At 50.2% G+C, this 23,336-nt stretch overlaps 1 protein-coding gene across 1 annotated transcript in view; it reads right to left on the reverse strand.

Annotated features, from left to right (window-relative positions):
* Positions 1–419: 419 nt before the first annotated feature.
* The window catches only part of Lzts1 (leucine zipper tumor suppressor 1), a 35,817-nt gene continuing 12,900 nt past the window's right edge, over positions 420–23,336 (reverse strand). Inside the window, exons 2-4 of the mRNA XM_090354269.1 lie at positions 8,354–8,820; positions 5,814–6,617; positions 420–3,565 (exon numbers count right to left, since the gene is read on the reverse strand). Coding sequence (XP_090210395.1) covers positions 2,903–3,565; positions 5,814–6,617; positions 8,354–8,698 — 1,812 coding nt within the window. The 5' untranslated portion in view covers positions 8,699–8,820 and the 3' untranslated portion in view covers positions 420–2,902. The remainder of the gene's footprint in view (positions 3,566–5,813; positions 6,618–8,353; positions 8,821–23,336) is intronic.

Consider the following 23,336-nt stretch of genomic DNA (forward strand, 5'->3'; position numbering starts at 1 on the left):
GGCAGCCCCTTTGAGCTGAGGAGCTAAGCCTGGAGCCGTAGTGAATGCTTGTCAAGGTGAACGAGGCAGGCTGGACAGATGGCCACTATAGTGGCAGTTCCGCCCCATCAGGGCCCTCAGGCAGTGCCAACAATAGCTGCACTATGCCAAGAGGCCATATGCAAGAAGCTGCTGCTTGGCTGTGGGGGAGCATCTGCCGCAGGGAGGAAAGGTGTAGCCAGAATGGGAGGACCTCTTATTTTAGAGATGGCCCTCTGACTCTGCAGAGCTGCTTAGCACCCTGGTCCCCCCTTCCTTTCTTTGGGTCAGCCCAGAGAGTTGACAGGTAAAATGGCAAGGGATGATGTGGCTTTTCTGCTTCCAAAGACAGAGGCTGTAAAGGGGCTATTTGGAAGGGGGGAGGAAAATGGCTATGAAGGGCATGAGAAATGGCATTCTTTATTCATAAATAAAAACAAAATTTCCAGAAATAGTTTACATAGCCAAAAAATGACATCAAAAATAACATAAAACAAAGCTGTCAAGAGCAAAGCAAACCAAACCAGCAACAACAAAAAGGAACTATGTACATAGCCTACCGAATGCCAGTCCATCTCAAGCCAGCCTCCAGAGGAACAAGTGGACAGGCCAGGAGAGCGGGCTCCTTGGGTACTGTGGGCTCCTGTGGGGGACAGTCAGGGCAGCCGAGGCCACAGGGCTCCCATGGCCCAGGCTGCAGCCAGAGACAAGACAGCTGGCAAGACTCAGGGGGATGTGTCACACTCAATTCCCACCAGAGCTCGGGTGCCTTGCTGGTGTGTCTGATCATGCAAGGCCTGCCATCATCCCCTTAGTGATGCTTTCTGCAGAGCTCGGGCTCACCCAAGCCCAGCATCTTTCAGGAGGCACAAGGATTGTGATGTGAGCGGGCAGGATACGCTGCCTGCCTACCCTGAGTCTGGCCTGCCCAGTCCTGGCTTGGCCTCTGCTGTCCACAGGCTTCCTCCAGACCAGCCAGGCATGGCCTGGACCATGGGTAGTGAGGGAGCTTTCCAGTAGAAAGGTGGGGTTGCTAGGTTACAGCACATTTGTATTCTGGTTCCACCTAAGGCCACCCTGGGGACTTGGGCTGGTGGCAGCTCAGGCTCAGGAAGGGCATGTGACACCTTGGATATTGGGAAGGCCTGGGTGAATGTGTGGGAGAGCCTGGAGCAGGGCTCTTCAGGGCAATCTCATTGGGAAGAAGAAGGAACTGAGAAAGGAGAGTATTCTTCAGGCAGGGAGAGGCTTCCGGGCTGTCCAGCCCAGGTTTAAATCGAGTCTGTGACTCAGAGCACTGGTTTGGAATTCCAGAGACATCCTGTCATTGGAGGATGGTGGGAGAGAGCAGCCTGACCTCAGGAACGGAAGACACCGCCCCAGAGAAGATGCCCTATCTGCACTCCCAGGGAAGGGCTGGTACTAGGGAGCAGCTCCTGTGCCCACCGGGGGTCTCGAAGGGCCAGTGCCTGTCAGGGAGGCAGAATGGGGACTGTTGCCACACGTTCCCATCTTCTGTGCCCTGGGCCCCCTCTCAGCAGGCAGACAGTGCAGGAATCCGGCAAGGGCTGGCTGCCCTACCCACAGCAGCTGTGGTGAGAGTCAGAAATAGAACACGGAGCCTAGCTGCCTGCTCCATCTGGCTGGCTTCTGAGAAGACAAGGTGGGGGGGGGTAGGGGACAAGAAGTAGATGGCGGGGGGGACAATTCCCTGAACCAAACAACCAGGCAACTCCACTTTTCTCACTCTGTCTAGGCGCTGGACATCTTCAAAAGAGAAAGCCCAGTCTCCCCAGGTGGACACCGACCTGCCCTGCGCTGGCTGCGCTGGCACAGGCCCCTTGGGGGTGGAGGGCAGCAGATGATCCAGCTATTCACAGTCTGGATGAGCCTCTACCCTTCTCCCGGGGGGCTCAGCTCTGGCCCATGGCCACTCTACAACTGATCCTCAAGACTCCAGATTTAGCCCTGGAGATACCCTGGATGAATAGATGCCACCAAATGGGCTGCAGGGTGGGAAATGCCCAGCTCACACCTGCCTCATCTGAGTGGACAGGTTAGTTGCTTGGGAAGGAAAAAAAAATTCCACAGTGACTGCTGGCCATCTCTGAGCTGAGAAGGGATACCCTTGCATCCATCCCATCTACAAAGATCAGGAGGCTCCCCTGGGACCACTGGAGAACCAGGTCCCCCACCCCTACCCCACACTAATGCCTCGCCTCACTGTCTATGGCTTTAAAAAAGGGCTTCCTGAACTCAAAGGCTATGGCTATTGAGAGGCTGTGCAACTCCAGTGTGAGGCCCATGGTTCTCACAGCTCCCCCTCTGCCCTCTGTGGGTCTTGGGGACAGCCAGTGTCTCCCTCCCATCTCCTTTACTCCTGAGGCTTGCAGGGCTGAGCCAGCTTCTCAGCCTAATCCCTGTGGGGCCAAGACCACAGCTCCAGTTATGGCGGGGATAGACCCCAAAGGCTTCTGGTTAGACATGGCTTCTTTCTATTCCCAAGACATCCCAATGTGTCTGGGGGATCAAGGGTCAAGGCCAAGGCCACAGCATTACCCCCTTTCCTGGTGGAGAACCTCTCACTCTTCTGAACCAAGATGTAGGTCTGGAGTGCCTAGAAGCAGTTCACAGATCCCGGCTCCATTTCGGGCAGAAGTGGGCCATCCATCTGTGCTGGGGGCTGCTGTGCTATGGGGCTGAAACAGGGGAGGGGGAGGAGAAGCCAGGTAGTGGGCCCTGCCCATCCATGGTGGCTCCTGGCTTTCTGCCCAGGTGGTGGCTTCCCGCACAGGGGCTTCAGGGGAAGTGGGGCGGAGGGGGGCGCACGTCCCTTCTTGAACAGGCTCCGCCTCCTCCACCCCCACGCCCCACCTCAGCCCTGTCAGATCTCAGTGGCAATGATGTCCTCGTAAGGGATGTCAGCCCCTTCCAGGTCAATCTCAAAGGGCTCCCCTGCCCCGTCCCCATGGGCCAGTTGCCGCAGCGTCTTTTCCAGGCGCTGGTTGCGCTGGTACATAGCCAAGTAGCTCTGCTGCAGCTGTTTCTGGTACTGGATCACTTTCTCCTTCTCCTCCTTCCATACCAGCCGTTCGTGCTGGAAGCCTGAGGATATCTGGTCATGACCTTGCCGCTCCTCCTTCAGCTCTGCCCGCAGCCGCTCCAGCTCGCGCTGCAGAGCGGGAATGTCCTCAGAGAAGGTAGGTCCAGCCACCAGGGGCCCCAGAGCAGCACTCTCCTGCTGCAGGGCGGCCTGGGCCCGCAGCTCTAGCAGCTCCTGCTCCAGCAGGTTCACCTTCTCTCGCAGCAGCTCTGCCTCATTCTTCTTGCGCTGGAGCTCGTTCTCACAGACCTCCAGTTCCAGGCCCTTGGTGCGCAGGGCGCTCTCCAAGTCCTGCGTCTTCAGTTCCATGCCCTCCAGTTTGGCCCGGGTATCCTTCAACTGCACCTTCAGATTGAGGATTTCGCTGGCCTTGGCATTCACCTCTGTCTGGGACTCCTTGAGCTGCTGCTTGAGAAGAGAGATCTCGCCTGACTTCTGGCATACCTGCCAAAAGTGGGAGCAAAGAGAGGCGCAGAGGTGAATGCCCTCACACTGGTAAAGCAAGGGGGCACCAAACATGGCGGCCTGGACAATCTGGGATGGTGGAGCCCCTTGTTGAGGACCACTCCTTCACCCCCACTTTTTTTTTTCTTTTGGTGCTGGTTCTCAAGCTTGAACCCAGGGTCTGAGACCTGTTCTTGAGCATTCTGCTCAAGGCTAGTGCTCTAACCACTTCAACCAGTGCTCCACTTCAGGGTGAGGGTGTGTGTGTGTGTGTGTGTGTGTGTGTGTGTGTGTGTGTGTGTAATTGGAAATAAGTCTCATGGACTTTTCTATCCTGGCTGGTTTCAAACCACAATCCTCAGAACCTAGCCTCCTGAGTAGCTAGAATAACGGATGTGGACATCCAGTTCTTTTTATTCTCATCTGCAGTATGGTTTCTCTGTGTGCCTGGTCTCATTCTTCATCAGAGTCCAAATCTTGGTCTGTGCCCAAATCTGTGCAGCTCAGTGATTGGTGGCTTGCTTGTAACCACTGCTCACAGCTCCACTGCTTGTCTTTAATACCAAACGTGCTGGCTTCTGGGACCACACCTTTATCCTCACCCCTGCAATACCAGCTCTCTTCTCTTGTCTGCCGAGTAAGGCTATTCCACGATGCCCTGCGGGACCCCAGTGGCCAGTGCAGCCTAGAACACAGGCTGTGGCCAATATGCATTTGCCAAATGACAAAGTCTTGTCTTCCTCCTGACCTGTTCTTCTACCACTTCCATGCCAGCTTGGCTCACTCTTGGGCCATGAGAAATGGTGAGCACCAAAGCCACTGAGTCAGATCATCTGCCTCTGGGGTGTTGGCCAAAAGACCACCAAAGGGCTGGGGACATGGCTGGGCTGAGAATGTGGCACACAGTGGGAAAGCATTTTCATTTTTTCTGAGGAAAAGGGGCGGGAGGGAGAAGGAACAAGAGAGAGGAAGAGACCAAGGCAGTCTGATTGCTTGTGTTTCAAGAGTGGTGAAAGAAGGCCAGGGCCTGGGTTCTGCAGAATGGACTTGAACCAGGCTGGAAACCACATCTATATTTCTTCCCTTTTCTTATTCCTTTAGAACTCCCTCTTTGCTTTCACTGCAATAGTGGACGATCTGGAGAAGACTCACTCAGCCCACCCACTATGCATCCTTAAATCAAGAATTTCTTTTGAAGGCCACGTACTGAAATCTGCATCTTGAATGCCTCTCCCAGGCCCAGGTGCTAAAGGCCTAATTTCCAGGGAGTCACTACAAAGAGGTGGTGGGACCTTTAAGAAATGAGGTCTTGAGGTCCTTAGTAATGTGCTCTGGAAGGGGACAGAGGCCCTATCTTAACTCCAGCTTTAGCCTCCATGAGGGTGAGCAGCTTTGCTTAACTATTTACTCCCCCCATGCTATGCGGCCTCACCATAGGCCCCATCCCTTTGGACGGAAACTGCCCAAACTGTGGTCGAAATCTTTCCTCTTGCCAGGCGCTGGTGGCTCATGCCTGTAATCCTAGCTATTCAGACGACTGAGATCTGAGGATCACAGTGCGAAGCCAGCCTGGGCAGGAAAGAAAGGCTCTTCAATTAACCATACACACAATAAAAAGCAGTAATTCAAGTCTTGAGGGAAAAAAAAAAAGGCTGAGTGTGTATATATACAATGTGTGTATGTGTGAGCATGTGTGGTGCTTTTATCTCCTGTCCTGTTGTTATCTCAGCTCACCAGGTAGAAGCTGCTCTTACATTTCTGCAAGCAGGGGCTGGTTTCATCATTGAGATTTGCCACTAATGAGGTCACTCTTATGAGTAGGGTAGGCTCCCTATCCACAAAAGCCACCAAAAAAAAAAAAAAATCTATGTTCTCTCTGGAGTCCCTGGGCCCTGGTGAACACAAGATTCACTGTGCTTTTCTTTGTGTCTTGAATAAGCAAATGAAGCTAGGTCAGTCCTCAGTCTGGCTGGATCTTGGCTGCCTGAGTTCTGGCTCTACAATCAAAGGCTTGGCCAGGAAACTCAATTCTGGGGATCATGGAGGTGGGGTGGGGGAGGGGAGCTGTCTACTCAGAGCTGAGCAGTCCCCACCCTGGTGTATGGAGGAGGGCCTGCCTTCCTTGGGCCGTCACCCCTTGCATTCCTCAGCATTTTCTGTGGCTACCCTCTTGGTCTGCATGGGTGGACATGGGAGAGATGAGCCAAACATTGGGCCTCTCCCAGCCTAGGGTGTGGTACTGCCTTACCTCCCACTGGGTCTCCTCCAGGGCAGGGGCGAAGTTGGTCTTCTCCCGCTCATAGGATCTGAGCTTGGTCTCCAACAGGTCCTGCTCCTTCATGAGGCTCTCCAGCTCCTGCCGCAGCTGCCGCTTTTCCTGTTGCAGCTGGAGCACCTGCAGGTGGAGCATCTGTTGTGCACGCTGGCTCTTCTGGGAGGCCGGCTTCAGCTTGCTGCTACTCTTGGGCTCTGCGCTCTCCATCTCGTCCCTGTGGCGTCTGGGCCGCTCATCCAAAGCCTGGCCGCAGGCAAACTCCTTCTCATCGAAGCTGCGCTGCAGCTTCTGCAGGGCGCCCTCCCGCTGCAGCAGCTTCTGCTCCAGTTCCTGGATGGTGCACTCATCTGTGGAGAGGGGGGCGCGCACACAAGAGGAGCCCTTGTCCGCCTTGCCTGGGTGGGCTAGCTTGCTGCCGCCATCAGAGAATGACAGAGCCTTCAGACTCATCATGTTCGTGTCCTGCAGGACGATGCCCTGTGTGATATTGTGGGCGGAGCCTCCAAACCGGCTGGTAGGCCCCACGGGGGTGACCAGTGGGTCCAGCTGGTAGCTGCTGGCCGTGCTATGTGTGGGAAGACTGGACATGGAGTTCCGGCCAGAGTCGGACAGGGCCCCCGAGCACAGGCCCGGCTTCAGCTCCTGCTCCTTAGGCTTGTCTGGAGGTACTGGGTGCAGCTGGTGGCTGGCACTCTCTGGGGAGGAGTGGAGGACGGCTCCTGAGCGTGGCAGCACGGGTTTGAAGGCTGTGGGCCTCACTGCCCCCTTGTCAGATCCCTGGGAGACAAAGAACCACATGGAAGTGTGTCCCCTGCTCACGCATCGCACTCTCCCTCCCCACCAGGCTCCTGTTCCTGTTCTGTACCCTCTTGGTCAGCAGCCATGGAGACCTTGTCGGGGCTCGGAGGAGCAGGGTGTTGGGTGTCCTACTTAGGAGAGAGGAGTCCCTCTGCATCACTGGAAATGTCCTCAGTGGTAGCTCCCCCCCCCACCCTCCTACCAGCTGGTCCCCACCCTTGTGAGGTTCATGGGCTGAGAAGTCTCCACTGGTATCTGGTGCGGTCAGAAGATCACTTTGAAACAGTACTTCCTGTATGTGTGAACCAGTCAGTACTGTGCCCTGAATTTCTGGTTAAATGGAGATAAGTCACAGACGACTTTGCTGCCCAGGCTGGCTTCTAACAGCCATTCATGCTCGGATCTCAGTCTCCTGAGTAGCTAGGATCACAGGCATGAGCCCCTGGTCCCTGGCTAACAATTAAACTTGTGATTTCCACTAGTGGAACATCTTGCAGTTCATAAATCCTTTGTTCGAAGACCTCAAAGCAATATGCAAACATTTTTTCTAGTCCAGCTTGATTATCCTAATCTGAAAATCCCAAATTTATATTGCTCAAAAATCTGAAACGTTTTGAATGCTGACAGGATGTACTGAGTGGAAAATGTCTCATCATAAAGTTTTGTTTCGTGCACAAATTCTCTTAATATGTTGTGTGAAACTGCTGTGTACAGGAAACATAAATTCATGTTTACACTTGGGTCCCACCCCAAAGATATAAAATTATATACATACAAATACTTCAAAATCTGTGGGGGGAGAGAAATCCCAAATCCCAAACACCTGTGGTTTCAGGTATTTCAGATAAACGATGCTCAACCTGTGTATCAAAGCCAGGAACTCATCCCCACAGGAGACGGATAAGAAAAGCCGCTTCTCATTGCCTACATCCTAGTTCACTTCATAATGAGGACAAAATCCCAGCCCTTATTCAGCTGAGGTGAAAAAAGAAAAAAACAACAACAAAAAAACCCCAGAATAAATAAATAACCACCTCCATGCTGGGATTGAGCCAAGATCTGCTATGCCCAGGATGCAAAGGAGAGGGCTCCCCTCCAACGCCAGAGTTTGCTAGAAAAAGAAGGAAACACTCCCTTCCAGCATCCTCGCCTCCAGACTCCTCCCCTTCCTGTCTTTGAACAAGCTGACCTTTGCCCTCCCTTCTCCATCTAAGTTCACTCCAGTAGAGTTCAGAAGGACTTGCATTTCCTCCCTGCTCTTTGCTACAGAGCTGCCTTGTCACTGTAGCTTAGGGGACTAGCCAAAGCTCTCATTTCTTTTTCTTCTCTTTGTGTGTGCGCACACAGGCATGCTGGACTGGGGCTTGAACTCAGGGCCTCAAGCTTTCATCGGCTTTTAGTGCTTATGCCTAGCACTCTACTACTTAAGTGATGCCTCCTCTTCTGGTTTTTTGCTGGCTAATTGGAGATGAGAATCTCATTGACTTTTCTGTCCTGGTTGGCTTTGAACTGTGATTCTCAGATCTCAGCCTCCAGAATAGCTAGGATTACAGGTGTGAGCCACCAGCCCTAAGCTTGCTTTCCTTTCATGTCCAACTTTTATCTCTGGAGTGTGGCCAAGCACTTCAGCTCTACCTCAACAATCTAAACTTGGGGTCACCAAGGTCCCTCTTTTCTGCCGTTCCCCACCTCCCTTGCCAGAGCCCAGTGCTCACCGTTTCCAGCTGGCCAGAGAAGGGCATGAGCTTGGGTGGGGTAGATGGGTCAAAGTCCACCCCAGCCTGGCCCCCAAGGTCCCCGCTGGACAGTGCCGTGTAATCCGGGCGATGGGTGCCCCGGGCCTTCTGGCTGACCTTGATGTAAAAGAAGTCTTCGCTCTTGCCCATTTTGGAGCTGGACTTGCCATGGCCGGAGTCCTGGGAGAAGCCAAACCTCAGCAGCCCATCTGAATAGCGGTTGAGCTTCTTGAGCTGGGAGGACTTGCGTAGCTTGTACTGAGAGGCCCGGCAGTGCTTGCTGTGGAAGCTGTGGCCGGAGATGAGGCTGCTGACGCTGCCCATGATGACCGTCAGCCAAGGTGGCACGGGGTGGGGGCTGTGTGTGGCAGCAAAAGGGGATCCTAGCTCCCACAGGGGGCTGTGGTCATAGCACAATCCTCACTGCGCCTGGGCCAGCCATGGACCTGGAAGGAGGCAGACGAGAGTCACTGAACTGTCCTGTGACTGCAGGAGTTGTTCTGACCAGGAGACCTGGATGCTGGGGAAACAGCGTCTGGCATTGGCTGAACCACTGTCCTCCCAGGACCTGTGTGTGGTGTAGTGTCACCCGATCTGCGCTGCACGGGGAACTAGCATAGGGACAGCCTTTGGGGAAGGGCTGAGGTTTGGAATTATGTTGGAAACTTAATCCCCCAGAGTCATATGTTAATGGCATTTGGGGGCTGGCTATGGCAGGATTAGGTGAGCTCAGGAAGGAGAGGCCCTCCAGATGGCATCAGTGGCTCTGTAGGTAGAGGGAGAGAGAGAGGGAGAGAGACGCTAGCTGGCACCCACAAGAATGTCCATACCAGCTATGGCTGCCTGGCTTTCAGTGTTCCTGCATTCAGAGCCATGAGTCAGAAAAGCAAGTATAAAACTCCCTTTGAATACCCTTCAAAAGTTCCCATCATCCTCGGAGGAAGACATTCTTCTCTCTATGTCCCAAAGGCCACACAAGGGCATGACCCTACCTCACAGACTCACCCCATCATACTTTGCTCACATCCACAAGCAGTCATACTTACCTCTCATCATGGAGCACAGAAGTCACTTCCTAGCTAAACCCTGTGCACCTCATCTTGCCCTCTCTACAATGCTTTTTCAGCCCTTCATTTAGATCTGACCTGTAAGGATACTACAGAGATAGTCAAGCTCTACTCCATAACTTTCTCTTCTACACACCTGTTCATTTCCTACGTAGTATTTACACTGACCTCTAATATTCTTGGTTTTAAGAATCCTTGTGTATTGTGGACAGATCTGCCATAATGAGTCCTGTGAGAGTAATGACTTCATATCTAGACCTCTCAGAAGAAGGAGGAAGCTCCAACTTAGGGGAGTGAGACATTAGCCCCAGTAACTCAGCTAGCCAGGCACCAACAAGGGGACTAGACCTCATGCTACACCATGAGCATACTGTAACCTACTTGTGGGAACTGTAGCTTCAGAGATACTGCTGGAGGCCTCCTTCCCTGTGTGGGCAAATACCATCCTCACATGTCTTCAAGTTCAAAGAGCAGGTCTGTCAGAAAAGGCCTCCCTGCTCATCTCAGAGTGGCTGACTGTGCTGTGGACATGGGGACCTTCTAGGCCAGACCTGCCTCTTCCCCTGAGGCAGGAGGGCAGCTGGTGTTGGAAGAGATGTGAGAACACACTGGAGGCCCTGCCAGCTGGATCTGGGGAGCTCTGGCTGCTGCCTTAGTTCTGAGGACAGGTCGTCTCTGCCTGTGGATGGGGTCTCTCTGGGGCTAAAAGGACAGGGCCGGCTTGTGGCCAGAGCTGCCCTCTTTTAAAAAGACACCCCCACCCCAGAACTCACTTTACCTGGTTCTGCTCTCCTTATCTAGAATTCCTCCCAGTGTTTGTGTTCCTTGTCCTTGACCCCCTCCTCCCATTTGCTGTAGGAGGGGCTTGGGTGGGTGGGGAGAAGAGAGGGAGCAAGGCCAGGGCAGGGGTGAGCCTTTGAGCTGGTTAATCATCCAAGTCCAGTTTGCAAACCTCAGAGGCCTGGAGGGTTCCTGGTGCAAATGCTCAGTACATATTTCTCAGTGGATGGATGAATGAAAAAAAGGCAAGAATGGAGGAGGAAGTGGGGGGGGGAGCGTAGGCAGTGAGAAGAGAGGCTAAGGGTGTAGAGAGAGGGAGAGAGAGAGAGAAAGAGGGGGGGGGGAGCGCGCGCAGGTTGCTGGTGGGTTGGGAGCAAAAGCCCACGCAGCTCTCAATTAAGTGCACTTGCACTCCCAGGAAAGGCAGAAAGTGAAAGGGCAATCGCTGGCAGGCTGAGTCACTGCATCCTGCAAACAATCGGAAGCAATTCCACTTCCCACTGCTCAGGAGGAATCAAAAGCCACTCAGCCTGGCAGCTTTTGTGTGCAGGTCAGCAGCCGTCAGCTGCTGGCTGAGCCTTCCTCCATACCGGTGGGCAGCTTGTGTCTCAGGAGAGTTGATTGACATCTCTCCCCAGGAATATGATTACCGACTAATCCCAACCTGCCTTTCCCCCATTCCAAAAATAAAGCCTCAGTTCCATGTGAAGCTCATGCAGATTTAACAGGCTGTGGCTAATACAAGGGGGAAGAGAGGAGGAGGCTGGTGGTCTGGACCGCAATGGACAAAGAACTGTGACTTGGGTCTTGTAGATGTGATCTCAGAGAAAGGCTGGGCATCTAACTGGACTCCACATCTCTCCTGAACAGATTCTGTAAGAAACCCTGATCAGGGCCAAGTGCAGACTGCACTGGGAAGGATCTGTGAAAAACTGCCATGCCAGCCACAGGCGTGGGGAAGGGAAGTGGTGACATATTGCTAGCTCTGTGAGATTCATGGCCCAGGTACCAAAGACAGCCATCCCTTGGATAACATGTGGCAAATGAAACAAGCCTAGCATCTTCACCTGGTCGGGCAATGTCTGGAGTTCCCTCTGCATCTCTCACTCTGAAGAATGACTGTGTGTGGGTGACTCCCTCTCCCACATTCTGACCCTTCACTCACCCATCCCCAGATCCACACTGAGCTCCTCTTCACTCCAGCCCAGGGTCCCTCAGGCAGAGGAAAGAATGCCAGTGAGCTAACATGGTCCAGTGCATCCCCAGAGCTAGAGGCAGGGGAATGGCCAAGGAGTCCTGGCTGACGGCACTCCTGGAACAGAACAGCTGCAGCGATGCCCTACCCCCACTCCACCTGTGCCTGAAGTGGTGCATTGGCTCCAGGACACAGATGGAAGGTTAGAAGGGAAGAAAGCTGTAAGTCCAGAGATGATTCCAAGCTTCTTCCTTAGGAGTCCCCAGGGGATAGGAGCTTCAGCCCCCAGTGCCAGGCCATCCAGCAAGGCAGGCTTTCCAGCTTCCTCCCCAGCACTTCCTACTTGTGTCTTTCTTTAACAGAGGAGCAGGTAGGAGGAAGGGGTGGGGTGGGAATATTACTTCAGGCTGAGAGGTACTACTTTAAAAATACTCAGAGCAGGGCAGAGATGAAACCAAGTGTTCCCCAGGACATCCAGCAACCTGTGACTGCCAGTGTCATCAACTCGTCATGAACAGGGATTGAGGTGGGGTAACAGGCGATACCTTTCTATGAAACTGGAGTGGAACACTGGCTCTTGTAAGTCTGCTTGATGCATTTGTGTGCCAAGAGACAGACATAAAAGGCAGCGGAGAGGCCCCTGCCAGTGAGCAGTCTGCTATCTGGAGAACTTGCCCAGTGTTCAGAGTGTATGCACACAGCGTGTGCGTGCCTGTGTGTACATTATCTGGGGCTGGGAGCAAGGCAGGGATTTGGGTAGACTAGCAGAGTTTAGGAAGGGGCTGAGGAAGCCTTGGCATTGGGCACAGCACCACTCAGACTCCTGCCTCTGCATCTGGAAATGGACTACAGTGGAAGCCTTGGGTTTCACCTGGTCCCTCAGTGCAGGCAGATTTGGGTACTGGGTATGACCCAGGCGTTTGTGTTTTCCTGTGTTCCATGCCTGGACTTGTCTGCTGGGAGTGCGGGAGTCCCAGTCAACAAGGTGGTGGGCATTTCCAGAGTCTCTATTTGTTGTGAGTCAAAACTTCCTGGGTGCCAGTTGATGTGTCTATCTGGGAATGTGCCTTCTTTCCCAACCTCCACCCTACTTCTGAGCTTGCTTCCATAGTAAACCAGAACCTCATACAGGGAGGAAGCCTGAGCCCTGCTGGACAATTAATTAAACATCTCAAAACCCCAAGGTACTGGCCGACTGTCCCGCCCTCCCCACCCCGGGGCTGTCCCCTTCACCTTTGATTCTGTCCCCTTTGCTTCTGTGACCCCTTCTGGTCAAGTCACATAGAAGATCACTGGAGCCTCACCACTGGGCCTCCTTGAACTTCTAGTCCCGTGATGCTGAACCCTCTGTGCTTCTCCAACATGCCATCCTGGCCTCTCAGGAACTTTCCACAAACGGCCTCTTCAGACCCACACTGCTTGCTGTGAGGCCCCTTCCTCTGCCTTGGTGACCGTGTCTGAAGAAAGCAATACCAGTTCTGTGCCTGGCTAAGATTATTGCTGGCTTCTGGGAGAATGGCGGGACCCCAGCCGCTGCTGCTGGATGGCTCGGAGCAGTGGCTTCAGATGCTGGCAAATGTCAGAGAAGCCATTTCATTTTCTTTGACCCTGTATTGTTTGCTGATCATAGCTGAGTTATCATTATGAGCTTCTGGAGGTAGGAACATTGTTTTTATACTCTCAACAAATTCTGGTTAAGCTTGTGAATTTGAATTAGATGTGCATTTTAATTTGATTTCATTTGAATAATTCTGAACCTCCCACGGCTATCCTTTCAATCTACCTACCCTGGGAAGAAAATCTGGAGGAAATCTGACCTGGCCTCAGTAAAACTATCCCCCCCCACCCTCTCTTTTTTTCCTTCTTTTTATTGCTTCCTTCCTTTCTTCTTTCCCTCTCTCCTATTCTCCTTTCCTTCCTTCTTTCCCTCCCTCCCTTGACACTTCTTTCCTTCCTTCCCCAGCTATCCACTCAGGGCTCATGGGACTGGAGATGAGGGTAAAGTAGAGGGTTAGGTCCTTTCTGGAGCATCAGGAAGCTCCAGATAAATCCCAGGACTCGAGTAGGGTAGTATAAGATATTGTCCCTGCCCCTAGAAATGTTGTAAAGACTTCTAAATCCTTCTAGGTACTTCTTAAGCCTGAGCTGTCCTTATAAATGGAAAAACAAACAAACAACAACAACAACAAAACAGAGCAGGAATGCTTGGCCTTTAACTCCTTTTCACACAGGACACTGGAGGAGCCTGCTGATTGTATCCTGTGACATCCTAGCCAGGTAGCAGAGAACAGGGGACACCTTCCCCAACCCCCACTTTCCTGACTCCTTCCAGGAGAGTGATGGCCCATCAGCCATGTAATTAACTGTAGGAGCTGACCCTGATAGACACAGGATAACATCAGGATCTCCCAGAGTACCAGAACTCTGGGAGAGTCCCTCTTTAGCATTCCTCAAGTACTTTCTGACAAATCTCCATCATTCCATGCCCAGGACCCACCTCTGCTGTCTTATTATCTGAAGACCACTTCCACTCTATAATACAGAGCTGAAGAGGAAAAAAAAAAACACAACTGTCCCCTTCCCTATACTCATAAGCCTCCCACTACATGATTCCTGCTTTCTTTGTGTCTGTCACCATGGAACAGAACTCTGCCCTCATCAAGCTAACCTTCCAATATGGCACGAATCCTATCACCTCTCGCCTTCTCAGATGGATTGTTCCAAGAGTTACATTCTCTACCCGCTGTGCCAAGTTCTTGCTCTGCAATGAATCATGCATGTGCCTCCCCACTCCAAAACAACACACACACACACACACACACACATACACACACACACACACACATGCTTTTGAGAGAGAAATCTATACACACATTGCTATGTGCTGGTTGCCAGTTTTCCTTCTAATCCATATAAGCCTTGGTTCTATTGACACCAGTAGCATCTCTTGCCAGAGATGTAGCTAAGCCTAACAGACCCTTCTTTCCAAAGAAGATGGTTCCTACCCAGAAAGGCTGAATTTCCATTGCTTCAACAACAATTTCATCCTGGTAGTATGGATCTAAGCCTACTTAGTTATAGAAGAGGGTATTTCCTGCATTGTGTCACATAAGCAGAAGTTGTATAATTCCATAAAAGTTGTCTGTAGGTTAGAGAGCCAGGGAACCTAGTATCTGCTCAGTCAAGAGGCTGAGGGCCTCAGAATGAGTGAGAAGTCAATGAGACAGCCTCTCTGTCTGAGCTAACAGCCTGAACCTTGCTGGCATTGTCACTGGTGTGAACCCATGATGCCTACGGGAGAAAGGAGGAGTAAAAAACTACACCTACTCCCAAAGAGTTGGCTATTCCTGTATGTAAGCTTTTCATCACCTAGCAGATTGGATGGTGTCACCTGCATTCAAGGCAGGTCTTTCTCACTCACACGCCTGTCACTGGAAAAGCCCTCACACGTATACCCAGATGTGAGCTTTGGTATTTTTCTAGGCATCTCTAAACTCAAGCATATTTATGACCAATTTTAACCATCATACACCTCTCCCCTCCAGAATCCCCAAATGACACAATTGTCAGTGCACTGGAAAGATGATCCCACCACAGCTGACCAGACCTGGAGCCCCGTTCCACTTTCTCTCCCTCCTCACTGCCTCTGGCCTCTGCCTTACTGTATGATGCTGTCGTTCACAGAACTGTTAATTGCTCTTTGTTTTATGTTTTCTCAAGAATTCCATATTGCCCAAAGAATCAAGCCCAAATTTCCTGTCAAGGTACAGAGGCCTTCATGAGTAGAAGGTTTAACTCTGCATCTTCAAACCTGATAGCAGCAGTTTCCCTTCCTCTTCCCAGGCCACCTCCTCTGCTGTCTGCAAGGTACCCTCTGTGAGCTCATTCTTTTGGGTATGTGTGTGTGGGGGGGGGAGAGGGTTACATACACACATACTTTGACACAATATCTTGCCACAAAGCCCAGGCTGGCCTCAAATTGGACAGCCTAAGTGCTGGGATTATAGGTATAAGTTATCATACTCAGCTGCTCCTGTCTGTTTCTGGACAGACAGTTAAGATTATATAGTACTTGGCCCACGGCTCAATACCTGTTTGTTCAATGGATAAGAATGTGTTGTTGTTTTTCCAGTCATGGGGCTGAACTCAGGGTCTAGGTGCTGTCCCTGAACCTTTTTGTGCTCAGGGCAAGCACACTTGAGTCACAGCACCACTTCCAAAAACTTTCCTGCCCAGGATGGCTTTGACCCAGGATCCTCAGAACTTATCCTCCTGAGTAGCTAGGATTATAGACATGAGCAACCAGCAGCCAGCAAGGATGTGTTTTAAAATCTTATCCCATTTTTATGGGTGCTGGGATCCATGAGCTCCTGTTTCCTAACACAATAGTATAAACAGATTTTGTAGCGGGTATTTACAAACTTTTCTATTCCTAACTCCAGCCAAGGGAAGTCATTGGAATACACCGGATGGCCCCGGGATGAGCTTGTTTTACTGTGTGGGTCACAGTAACTGCCCTAGCCAGAGCATGTCAGCAAGATTGAGAAGGAACTGGAGTCTGCAGGCCTGAGTCAGGCCTTTCGCCCAGAGAGGTAAGATCACTGCTGAGTGACAGCCAGCAAAAGAACAGGTGTGGGCACAAGTGCTTGAGGTATGAGCTTTTCTGTACTCTAAGCTCCATTTCTTGGAGAGACTCTAGGGTATGTTGAGCAAGCCTAAGTCCTGATTCGCCTGGGGCTGTGGAATTCTTGGAGGCCAGGCTTAGGGTCAAACAGTAGAGCAAGTTCTAGGAATACTGGGGGGGGGGGGGGCAGGTCAGTGGCCACAAATCAGCTGCTATCACCTAACAGGAAGTTGAGATTTGTACAGAAGAAAATTAAATTAGTCAACAGTGACCTGCTGACCTGACCCTTGGCCCCTTCTCTGGGTGAGTCCCTGGGGGTGATGTGATTTAAAAAAAAAAAAAGATATGGTGATTACTTGTGGTGTGTGTGTGTGTGTGTGTGTGTGTGTGTGTGTGTGTGTGTGTGTGTGTGTGTGTATGTGCTTGGGCAGTACTGGGAGAGGGACAAAGAATACTGTGTGTGGCTTGAATGAGTACATCATTAAATCCCTTGGCTGGAAGAGTTGTGCAGACCAGGTAGCCATATTTCCTCCCACTTCCCCAGCTCTACCCATAGGAGAGCAGAGGAGGAGAGGGTAGGGATGGGAGGGAGGGAGGGAGGGAAGGAGCTGAGGGGAGGTGCACAATCTAAGCAGGGGTGTTAGCTGAATGGGGGATTAGCGTGTCTTTGCTGCTGGGGATCTGATTTGTTCTGCGCATATGCCACGTGCCCTGTGCTGGGCCACAAGGAAGTACGAGCTCAGTGCACTGCTGGATAAAGGAAGAAACAATTCACAAAGGAAGGGGCCTGGGATAGAAGACTGAAAATCAGGAGTGGGGAGGGGGTATCCACTTCCCCCACCTCCTAAAAGAAAGATGGGGAAGTGGTGCTGTGGCTCAAGGGGTAGTGTCCTGGCCTTGAGCTGAAGAACTCAGGGACAGTGCCCAGGCCGAGTTCAAGCCCTATGATGGACACCCCCCCCCAAAAAAAGATGCCTTCTTCTAATAATTATAAGCTAACTTCATCCTGGGATTTGATGTATTGAATTCATTTCAAGAGACAGAGGTTTAAGGAGTGAATAACTACTAAATACTGAACATCAGGGTTGGATACAAGCTTGCAGTTCATTTTAACAGAGGGGGGAAGGGAAATAATGGCCTGAGAACCAAGCCCTCAGAATGGATTTCACTCTCAGAGTTAAAGCAGGATGGGGAAAGCACTAAGAATTCCCAGCAGCACCGGGACAGTGTCCTAAAGACACCCTCTGCTGTTTCCTCCATCACAGAGCCAGGGATCTGCTGCAGGATGTACAACAACAGAGTTTGTCAGCACCCTGGCAACGCCCCAGCAGGGCTGTCCATGTCGGCTGCCAATTCTGGCTTGGTGCAGAGTCTACAAACTCTGGTAGTGGAAGGAAGCTGGCAGTAGGAGACTGGGAGTGGAAATAGTACTTCACCATGTGGACTGAAGACTGTGTTTCCCTTACCCCTGTACCACTTAGCACAGGGCCTGACACATAGTTAATTCTCAATAAAAGCTCACTGGATGGATGGATGGATGGATGGATGGATGGATGGATGGAAGAAAGAAAAAGTGAATGAACTTCCTGCCTTAACATCTCTTTTAATAGAAATACATCTTCCACTGTGCAGTCTTAGAAGTTACCCTTCTAAAATACAGGCCTGGCTGCTTCTGGTTGAAATGCCTTTCAGCTTGTCTTCTCTGGAATAATTCCCTTCATTTCCTTCCTCAGAAACCTGCAGTCACTCCTACAATGCTCCCGGCACTGGTTACCTAGCCCTCTTCAGCTGTTAGGCTTCTCTCTTCCTTGCCCTTAGCCTTCCTCCCCTCTGAACATCACTCAGCACCTTCTCCTAACTTTACTCAAGGTAATGTGCACCTAAAATCTGTTTTACAACCTGTCCCAGGGCCCCAGCCTCCGAGCTGGTAAAAACTTGCTCTTCTGATAGCAGCTATGAAGTGCTGTTCCCTCCAGCAAGCCTTGCTGCTCAGTCTAGCCACTCTCAACTGAGAATGATTCCAGCTCTGACTTCCTCCATTTCTCGATGTTTCCTTTGGCTTTGTTATCCATTTACTACTAGTCTTTGGATTTCTTGAAGACTGACACTGATATATTTGTCTTCACATACCCAGCTAAACTGTCCTAGGAAGGAGATAAGAAAGCAGGAAGGCTCAAGGAGCCTGGTATAGGAGAATCTGCAGGATCCTAGCAGAGATCTGACAGCAGATAAATATATATATATATATTTGCATACATACATAGATGTGTGTACACACATAAAATTTACTATGTCACATATGTGTATATATGTATACACACATAAATATTTATATAGTTATTTTTATTATCTTGTTCTTGGAGTTTGAACTCAGGGGCTGGGCACTGTCCCTGAGCTTTTGTGTTCAAGGCTAGTATTCTACCACTTTGAGCTATAGCTCTGCTTCCTTTTTTCTTTTAATTGGAGATAAGAATCTCATGGCCTTTCCTGCATTGGTTGACTTGGAACAATGATTCTCAAATCTCAGCCTCCTGAAGAGCACCTGTATAGCACAGTATAATTATATGTGGTCATTTGAGAAACATGAAGTAAAGGTTTTGGCATCTAGGAAGGAAACCACACAAGGAGAGTCTATGTATTCTTGGTTAGTACAGAGGAAGTACTCACAGCAACCCCTCTCCCATGGAGCAGAATTAAATAAGTTACCACAATCTTACAGAGAGGGCTGTGAGGAAAGGGCTACCTGACAGAGGCTGGGACGCTGTTTCAGTGCTAGCAATCTTAGGCAAAAAGGGAGCCAGCTATAATCTTTCTCATCCTAGTTTCTTCCCCTTACTTTCCGTGCTGCACCCAACTGAAATCAAACTGTAAGGGAGCCTGGAAAAAAAGCCCTCTGAGTTGGGTGCTTATGGCTCATGCCTGTAATCCTAGCTTCTCAGGAGGCTGAGATCTGAGGACTGCAGTTCAAAGCCAGCTTGTGCTTGAAAGTCCACGAGATTCTCATTGCCAACTAACCAGCCAAAAGCTAAACGTGGAGCTGTGGCTCAAATAACAGAGGGCCACTCTTAAACAGTAAAAGCTAAGGGACAGTGCCAGGACCCTGGGTCCAAACCCTGGTACTGGCACAAAAACAAACAAAAAGAGCCCATTATAAACACTATATGCTAGTCCAAGTTTTCTAAGAATAAAGATGAGGTTAGAATATCCCTCCTGCTCTCAGTCCTTTCTTTCAAAGCCTTGGCCGGCTCTCTGAGCATCCTCCAGTAAGGGCACGTCCTGCCTCCTGCTTTCATCTGCCCAGCGATCCCACTAATTGGAAGGACTTGAGCTCCACCCACAGCCTGGTTCTGACTCTGAGTTCCTGAATATGGAAGTGTTCCTGCTGGCACCCTTCCTTGGGCATCAGCTTGCCATTCAGGCTGCATGAAAGGCCCTCTCACAACTCCCCTATTCACTGTCCTGCATTGTCCCTGCCCATTCACTGACAGTTTCGGGGATAATTCCTCCTGCTGCCACACACACAGAGGCACGTGCACATGTGTTCAGCTCCCACCCCCACCCCATCCCATTAACAGTGAGGACACTTGAAATAAAGAACAGCGCTGCCTGAATGGGGTTCTACCCTCCCCTCTAATAGCTAGGAAGTAGGATACACGAATGTTATTTCAAGAAGTACCAGGAGACTTGGTGACTGCTGCAGAGCACAGACAGGGAAGGGACAGGGCCATGCTAGCAACTCCTTCTCCTCTCAGGGACTCCAGGCAGTTACTGAATGTCCATGCCACCCTTCCCAGAAATAATCACTTTATTTATTTATTTTTCCCAATCCTGGGGCTTGAACTCAGGGCCTAGGCACTGGAATTGGGCTTTTTCAAGCCTAGAGCTCTACAACTTGAGCCACAGCACCACTTCTGGCTTTTTCTGTGGGTATGGTACCAAGGAATTGAGCCCAGGACTTGGTACATGCTATGCAAGCACTCTACCACTAGGCCAGACTCCCAGCCCAGAAATCATCACTTCTGGAAATGCAACTCCTCTGTCAGCCTAGCGTGTGAAGCCTTGGAAGACAACTCTCTAGTGCCTTCCAGGCTTATTTTTCTTCTTCCTTATCCCTACAACAATCCCACCTCCAATCTGCTGTTTTTTTCAACTTTCTTTCCTCTTCCTTCCTTCCTTCCTTCCTTCCTTCCTTCCTTCCTTCCTTCCTTCCTCCCTTCCTCCCTCCCTCCCTCCCTTTTCTTTTTCTTCCTTTCTGTGCTAAACATGGAATCCAGGACCTCATACAAGCTCAACAAGAGCTCTACCTCTGTGCTATAATTCCTAACCCCTTTTCAACATTTTAAGGTTATGATGGACAACATAGTTGTTTAAAAATATGAAAATTAAATTACTAGAGGAAGGAGAGGAAAAGGACAGCATAAAACAGGAGATTATAGAGAAAAGAGTTGTGTTAGGATGGTGTGATTTATCTCCCCAGAATCAGGTTCAATCCTTCCCAATGTTAAGACTGAGTGCGAAATCCCACCACCAGACCTTGCTATGTCTGTTAGTCTTTCTCTTCATTGAAGGAGCCTGCCTTGGTTAGGGTACTAGCACAGCCCTAGAGGCTCATGACCTTCCACCACTTCCAAGGTCCTTCATGGCCCACGTATGAGCCATTCAGAGAAGATTTCAAGTTTCAGTTGGGCAGAGATGGAGTCTCCGTCCTGATCCAGAGGCCCTGGGTGCCAATGATGTTTGTTGTCTACTGAGACACAACCCAGCACATTATCTCCCAGGATGGAGAGGGCACGAGAGCAATGGCTCATGAATAAGACTTTTCTGTAACCCCAAAGGCAGACTTGGGTATACAGAGGTAGGTTGCAACGTCCAGCTCTGTCTAGACAGAAGACTGTGGGGAAGCCACTTAGCTGTTTCCAAATTGCAGTTTTTCTTTTGGCATTTGCAAGTTGGGCTTGGGTTTCTCAGCTTTGACTGACAAAATGGCATTGGTAACATGGGCTACATACAGTTATATCCCACATAAGGAGATTTTGGTCAATGGTGGAATGAATATACAAAAGTAGGTTCATAAGGATAAAATGAAGTAATTTATAGCTGTAAGATTGTGTGTGTGTGTGTGTGTGTGTGTGTGTGTGTGTGTGTGTGTGTGTGTGTGTGCTGGGGCTTAAACTTGGTGCCTAGACTCTGTCCTTTAGCTTTTTCACTCAAAGCTGGTACTCTATCACCTGAGCCACAACTCTACTTCTGGCTTTTTGCTGGTTAATTAGAGATAAGAATCTAACAGATTTTTCTGCCTGGATTGGCTTTAAATGGAGAAGCTCAGATCTCAGCGGAGTAGCTGGCATTACAGGCATGAACCTCCAGTGCCTGACAAGATTATACACTCTTCTCACCTGGTAATGTGCTAATGATGTAGTGTGCACCATTACTGGTGTAGGTGTGGGTGGCAACAATAGAGTAAATAACTACTGTGCCACTGGTCCTCTGAAGGCAGAGCATTTGTGATTATATATACATACCATGTCATCATAAACAGCTTTACCTATTTACTGGTCGTACTGTCATCATTATTTTAGAGCTACTTACAATAAGATATTTGCTATAAATCAGTAAGCTCATATATTACACTGGCAGCAGCCTGGCACATCTTGTGTGTTTAAAGGCTCTCACTAAGTTGCTCAGGCTGGAGTTGAACTTAAAACCAAGATTCTCCAATATCATCTTTCTAAGTGTGCTGGAATTATAGGTATGAGCTGCCATATCCATCTTTTTTGGGGGGGATGTCTATGGGTCGATATTGGGGGTTGAATGAGAGCCTCATCTATGCTAGACTCTCCCTGGGGCTCCACCCCCAGCCCTTTTACCTCTCCTGATTAAATCAAAAGGTGTGGAGTGATTGATTGGTGTATACTGTATAGGTCTGTGTACATTACTCCGATGTTTGCACAATGACAAGATCACCTGAGGATGCATTTCTCAGAAAACATCCCTGGAGTTAAACAACGTGCGGCAGCAATGCCTTCTAAGGGGCAAGGCTGTTCTGTGGACAGTAGAAAGTTTAATGCTATCCTGGATACCAATGGCACCCACTCCCCTGCATGGTCAGCGGGACATTTGAACATATTGCTAAATAGTCCCTGCTTGCAGGGGAGGGGCAAAATCTTCCTTGGTTGAAAACCATTGCTGTATAAACCTTGGGGTTTTTCTAAAGATTGAATCAGGTGATAAAGTGAACGAGGGTGCATCCACCATTATTTAATCCCTTTGATAATTTAAGTAGAGCATACTAGCTTTCTGTTCCATGATAAATCACCACAGAGGGTCTCCAGGGGTCAGAAATGGGAGCAGCACGACAAAGCTTAGAGAAGAGATCTGAGGAAATATCTGAGCCCCAGTGTGTGGACTCTCTGGCGCCTTCCCAGGTCTTAGGGCTGAAAAATAACAAGCATCTTTCCTGTCTGGAATATGTGATGGGGAGAGGGAGCCAAAGGTCTTAACTCTTCCTCTAACCCATCTGTTGAAACCTAATCACCAATATGATTGGGTCTCTGAGAAGTGAAGTGGGTAGGTCAGGAAGGCAGAGCCCTCCAGAATGGGACTAGTATTCCGACGCAGCAGGCTGCCTTGTCCCAATTCCTAAGGATCTTTTTTTTTTTTTTTGCCAGTGCTAGGACTTGAACTCAGGGCTTAGGCTCTGTCCCTGAATCTCTTTGTCTCCTTGTGCTCCAAGGCTAGTGCCACCTTCTGGCTTTTTCTGTGTATATGATACTGGGGAATTGAACCCAGGGTTTCATGCAAGCCAGGCGAACACTCTACCACTGAACAACTTCAAGTCACTGAATATGCCAGCTCCCAGATCGTAGACTTCCTAGCCCTTACAATGTGGAGAGACATATTTCTGTGGCCTATGAGCCGCCCAGTCTATGGTAATTCTTTTTTTAAATAGCAGCTCCAACAGACTTAAGACATAGTTGGAGGCTCAGAGAGAGACATGGGTTCTGCAGCTTACAGAGAGAGAGAGGGGAGAGAGGAGAGGGAGAGAGATTTCCAAGTAAACAGTATTTCTGCTTCAAGCCTTCCTCCACCCCTGGCTGTTCTGGGGGAAAATATGGCCCTTGCTAGATGAGGCATGGTTCCACAGAGTGGTAGCTTGTACAGCAAGGGCAATGAGGACAGACTGCCACCAGCCAGCAGGGCTGGGGCCTAGGAGGAAAGATACAGCTCTACAGCTGCAACCGGCTAGAGTTCACTGCAAATCTAGCCTGTGTTGAGATATGTTGTCCCATCTGCCCA

Source organism: Megascapheus bottae, chromosome 20 (genome assembly GCF_031878675.1).
Source record: "Megascapheus bottae isolate mThoBot1 chromosome 20, mThoBot2.hap1, whole genome shotgun sequence".
In the NCBI taxonomy this organism is placed as follows: domain Eukaryota; kingdom Metazoa; phylum Chordata; class Mammalia; order Rodentia; family Geomyidae; genus Megascapheus; species Megascapheus bottae.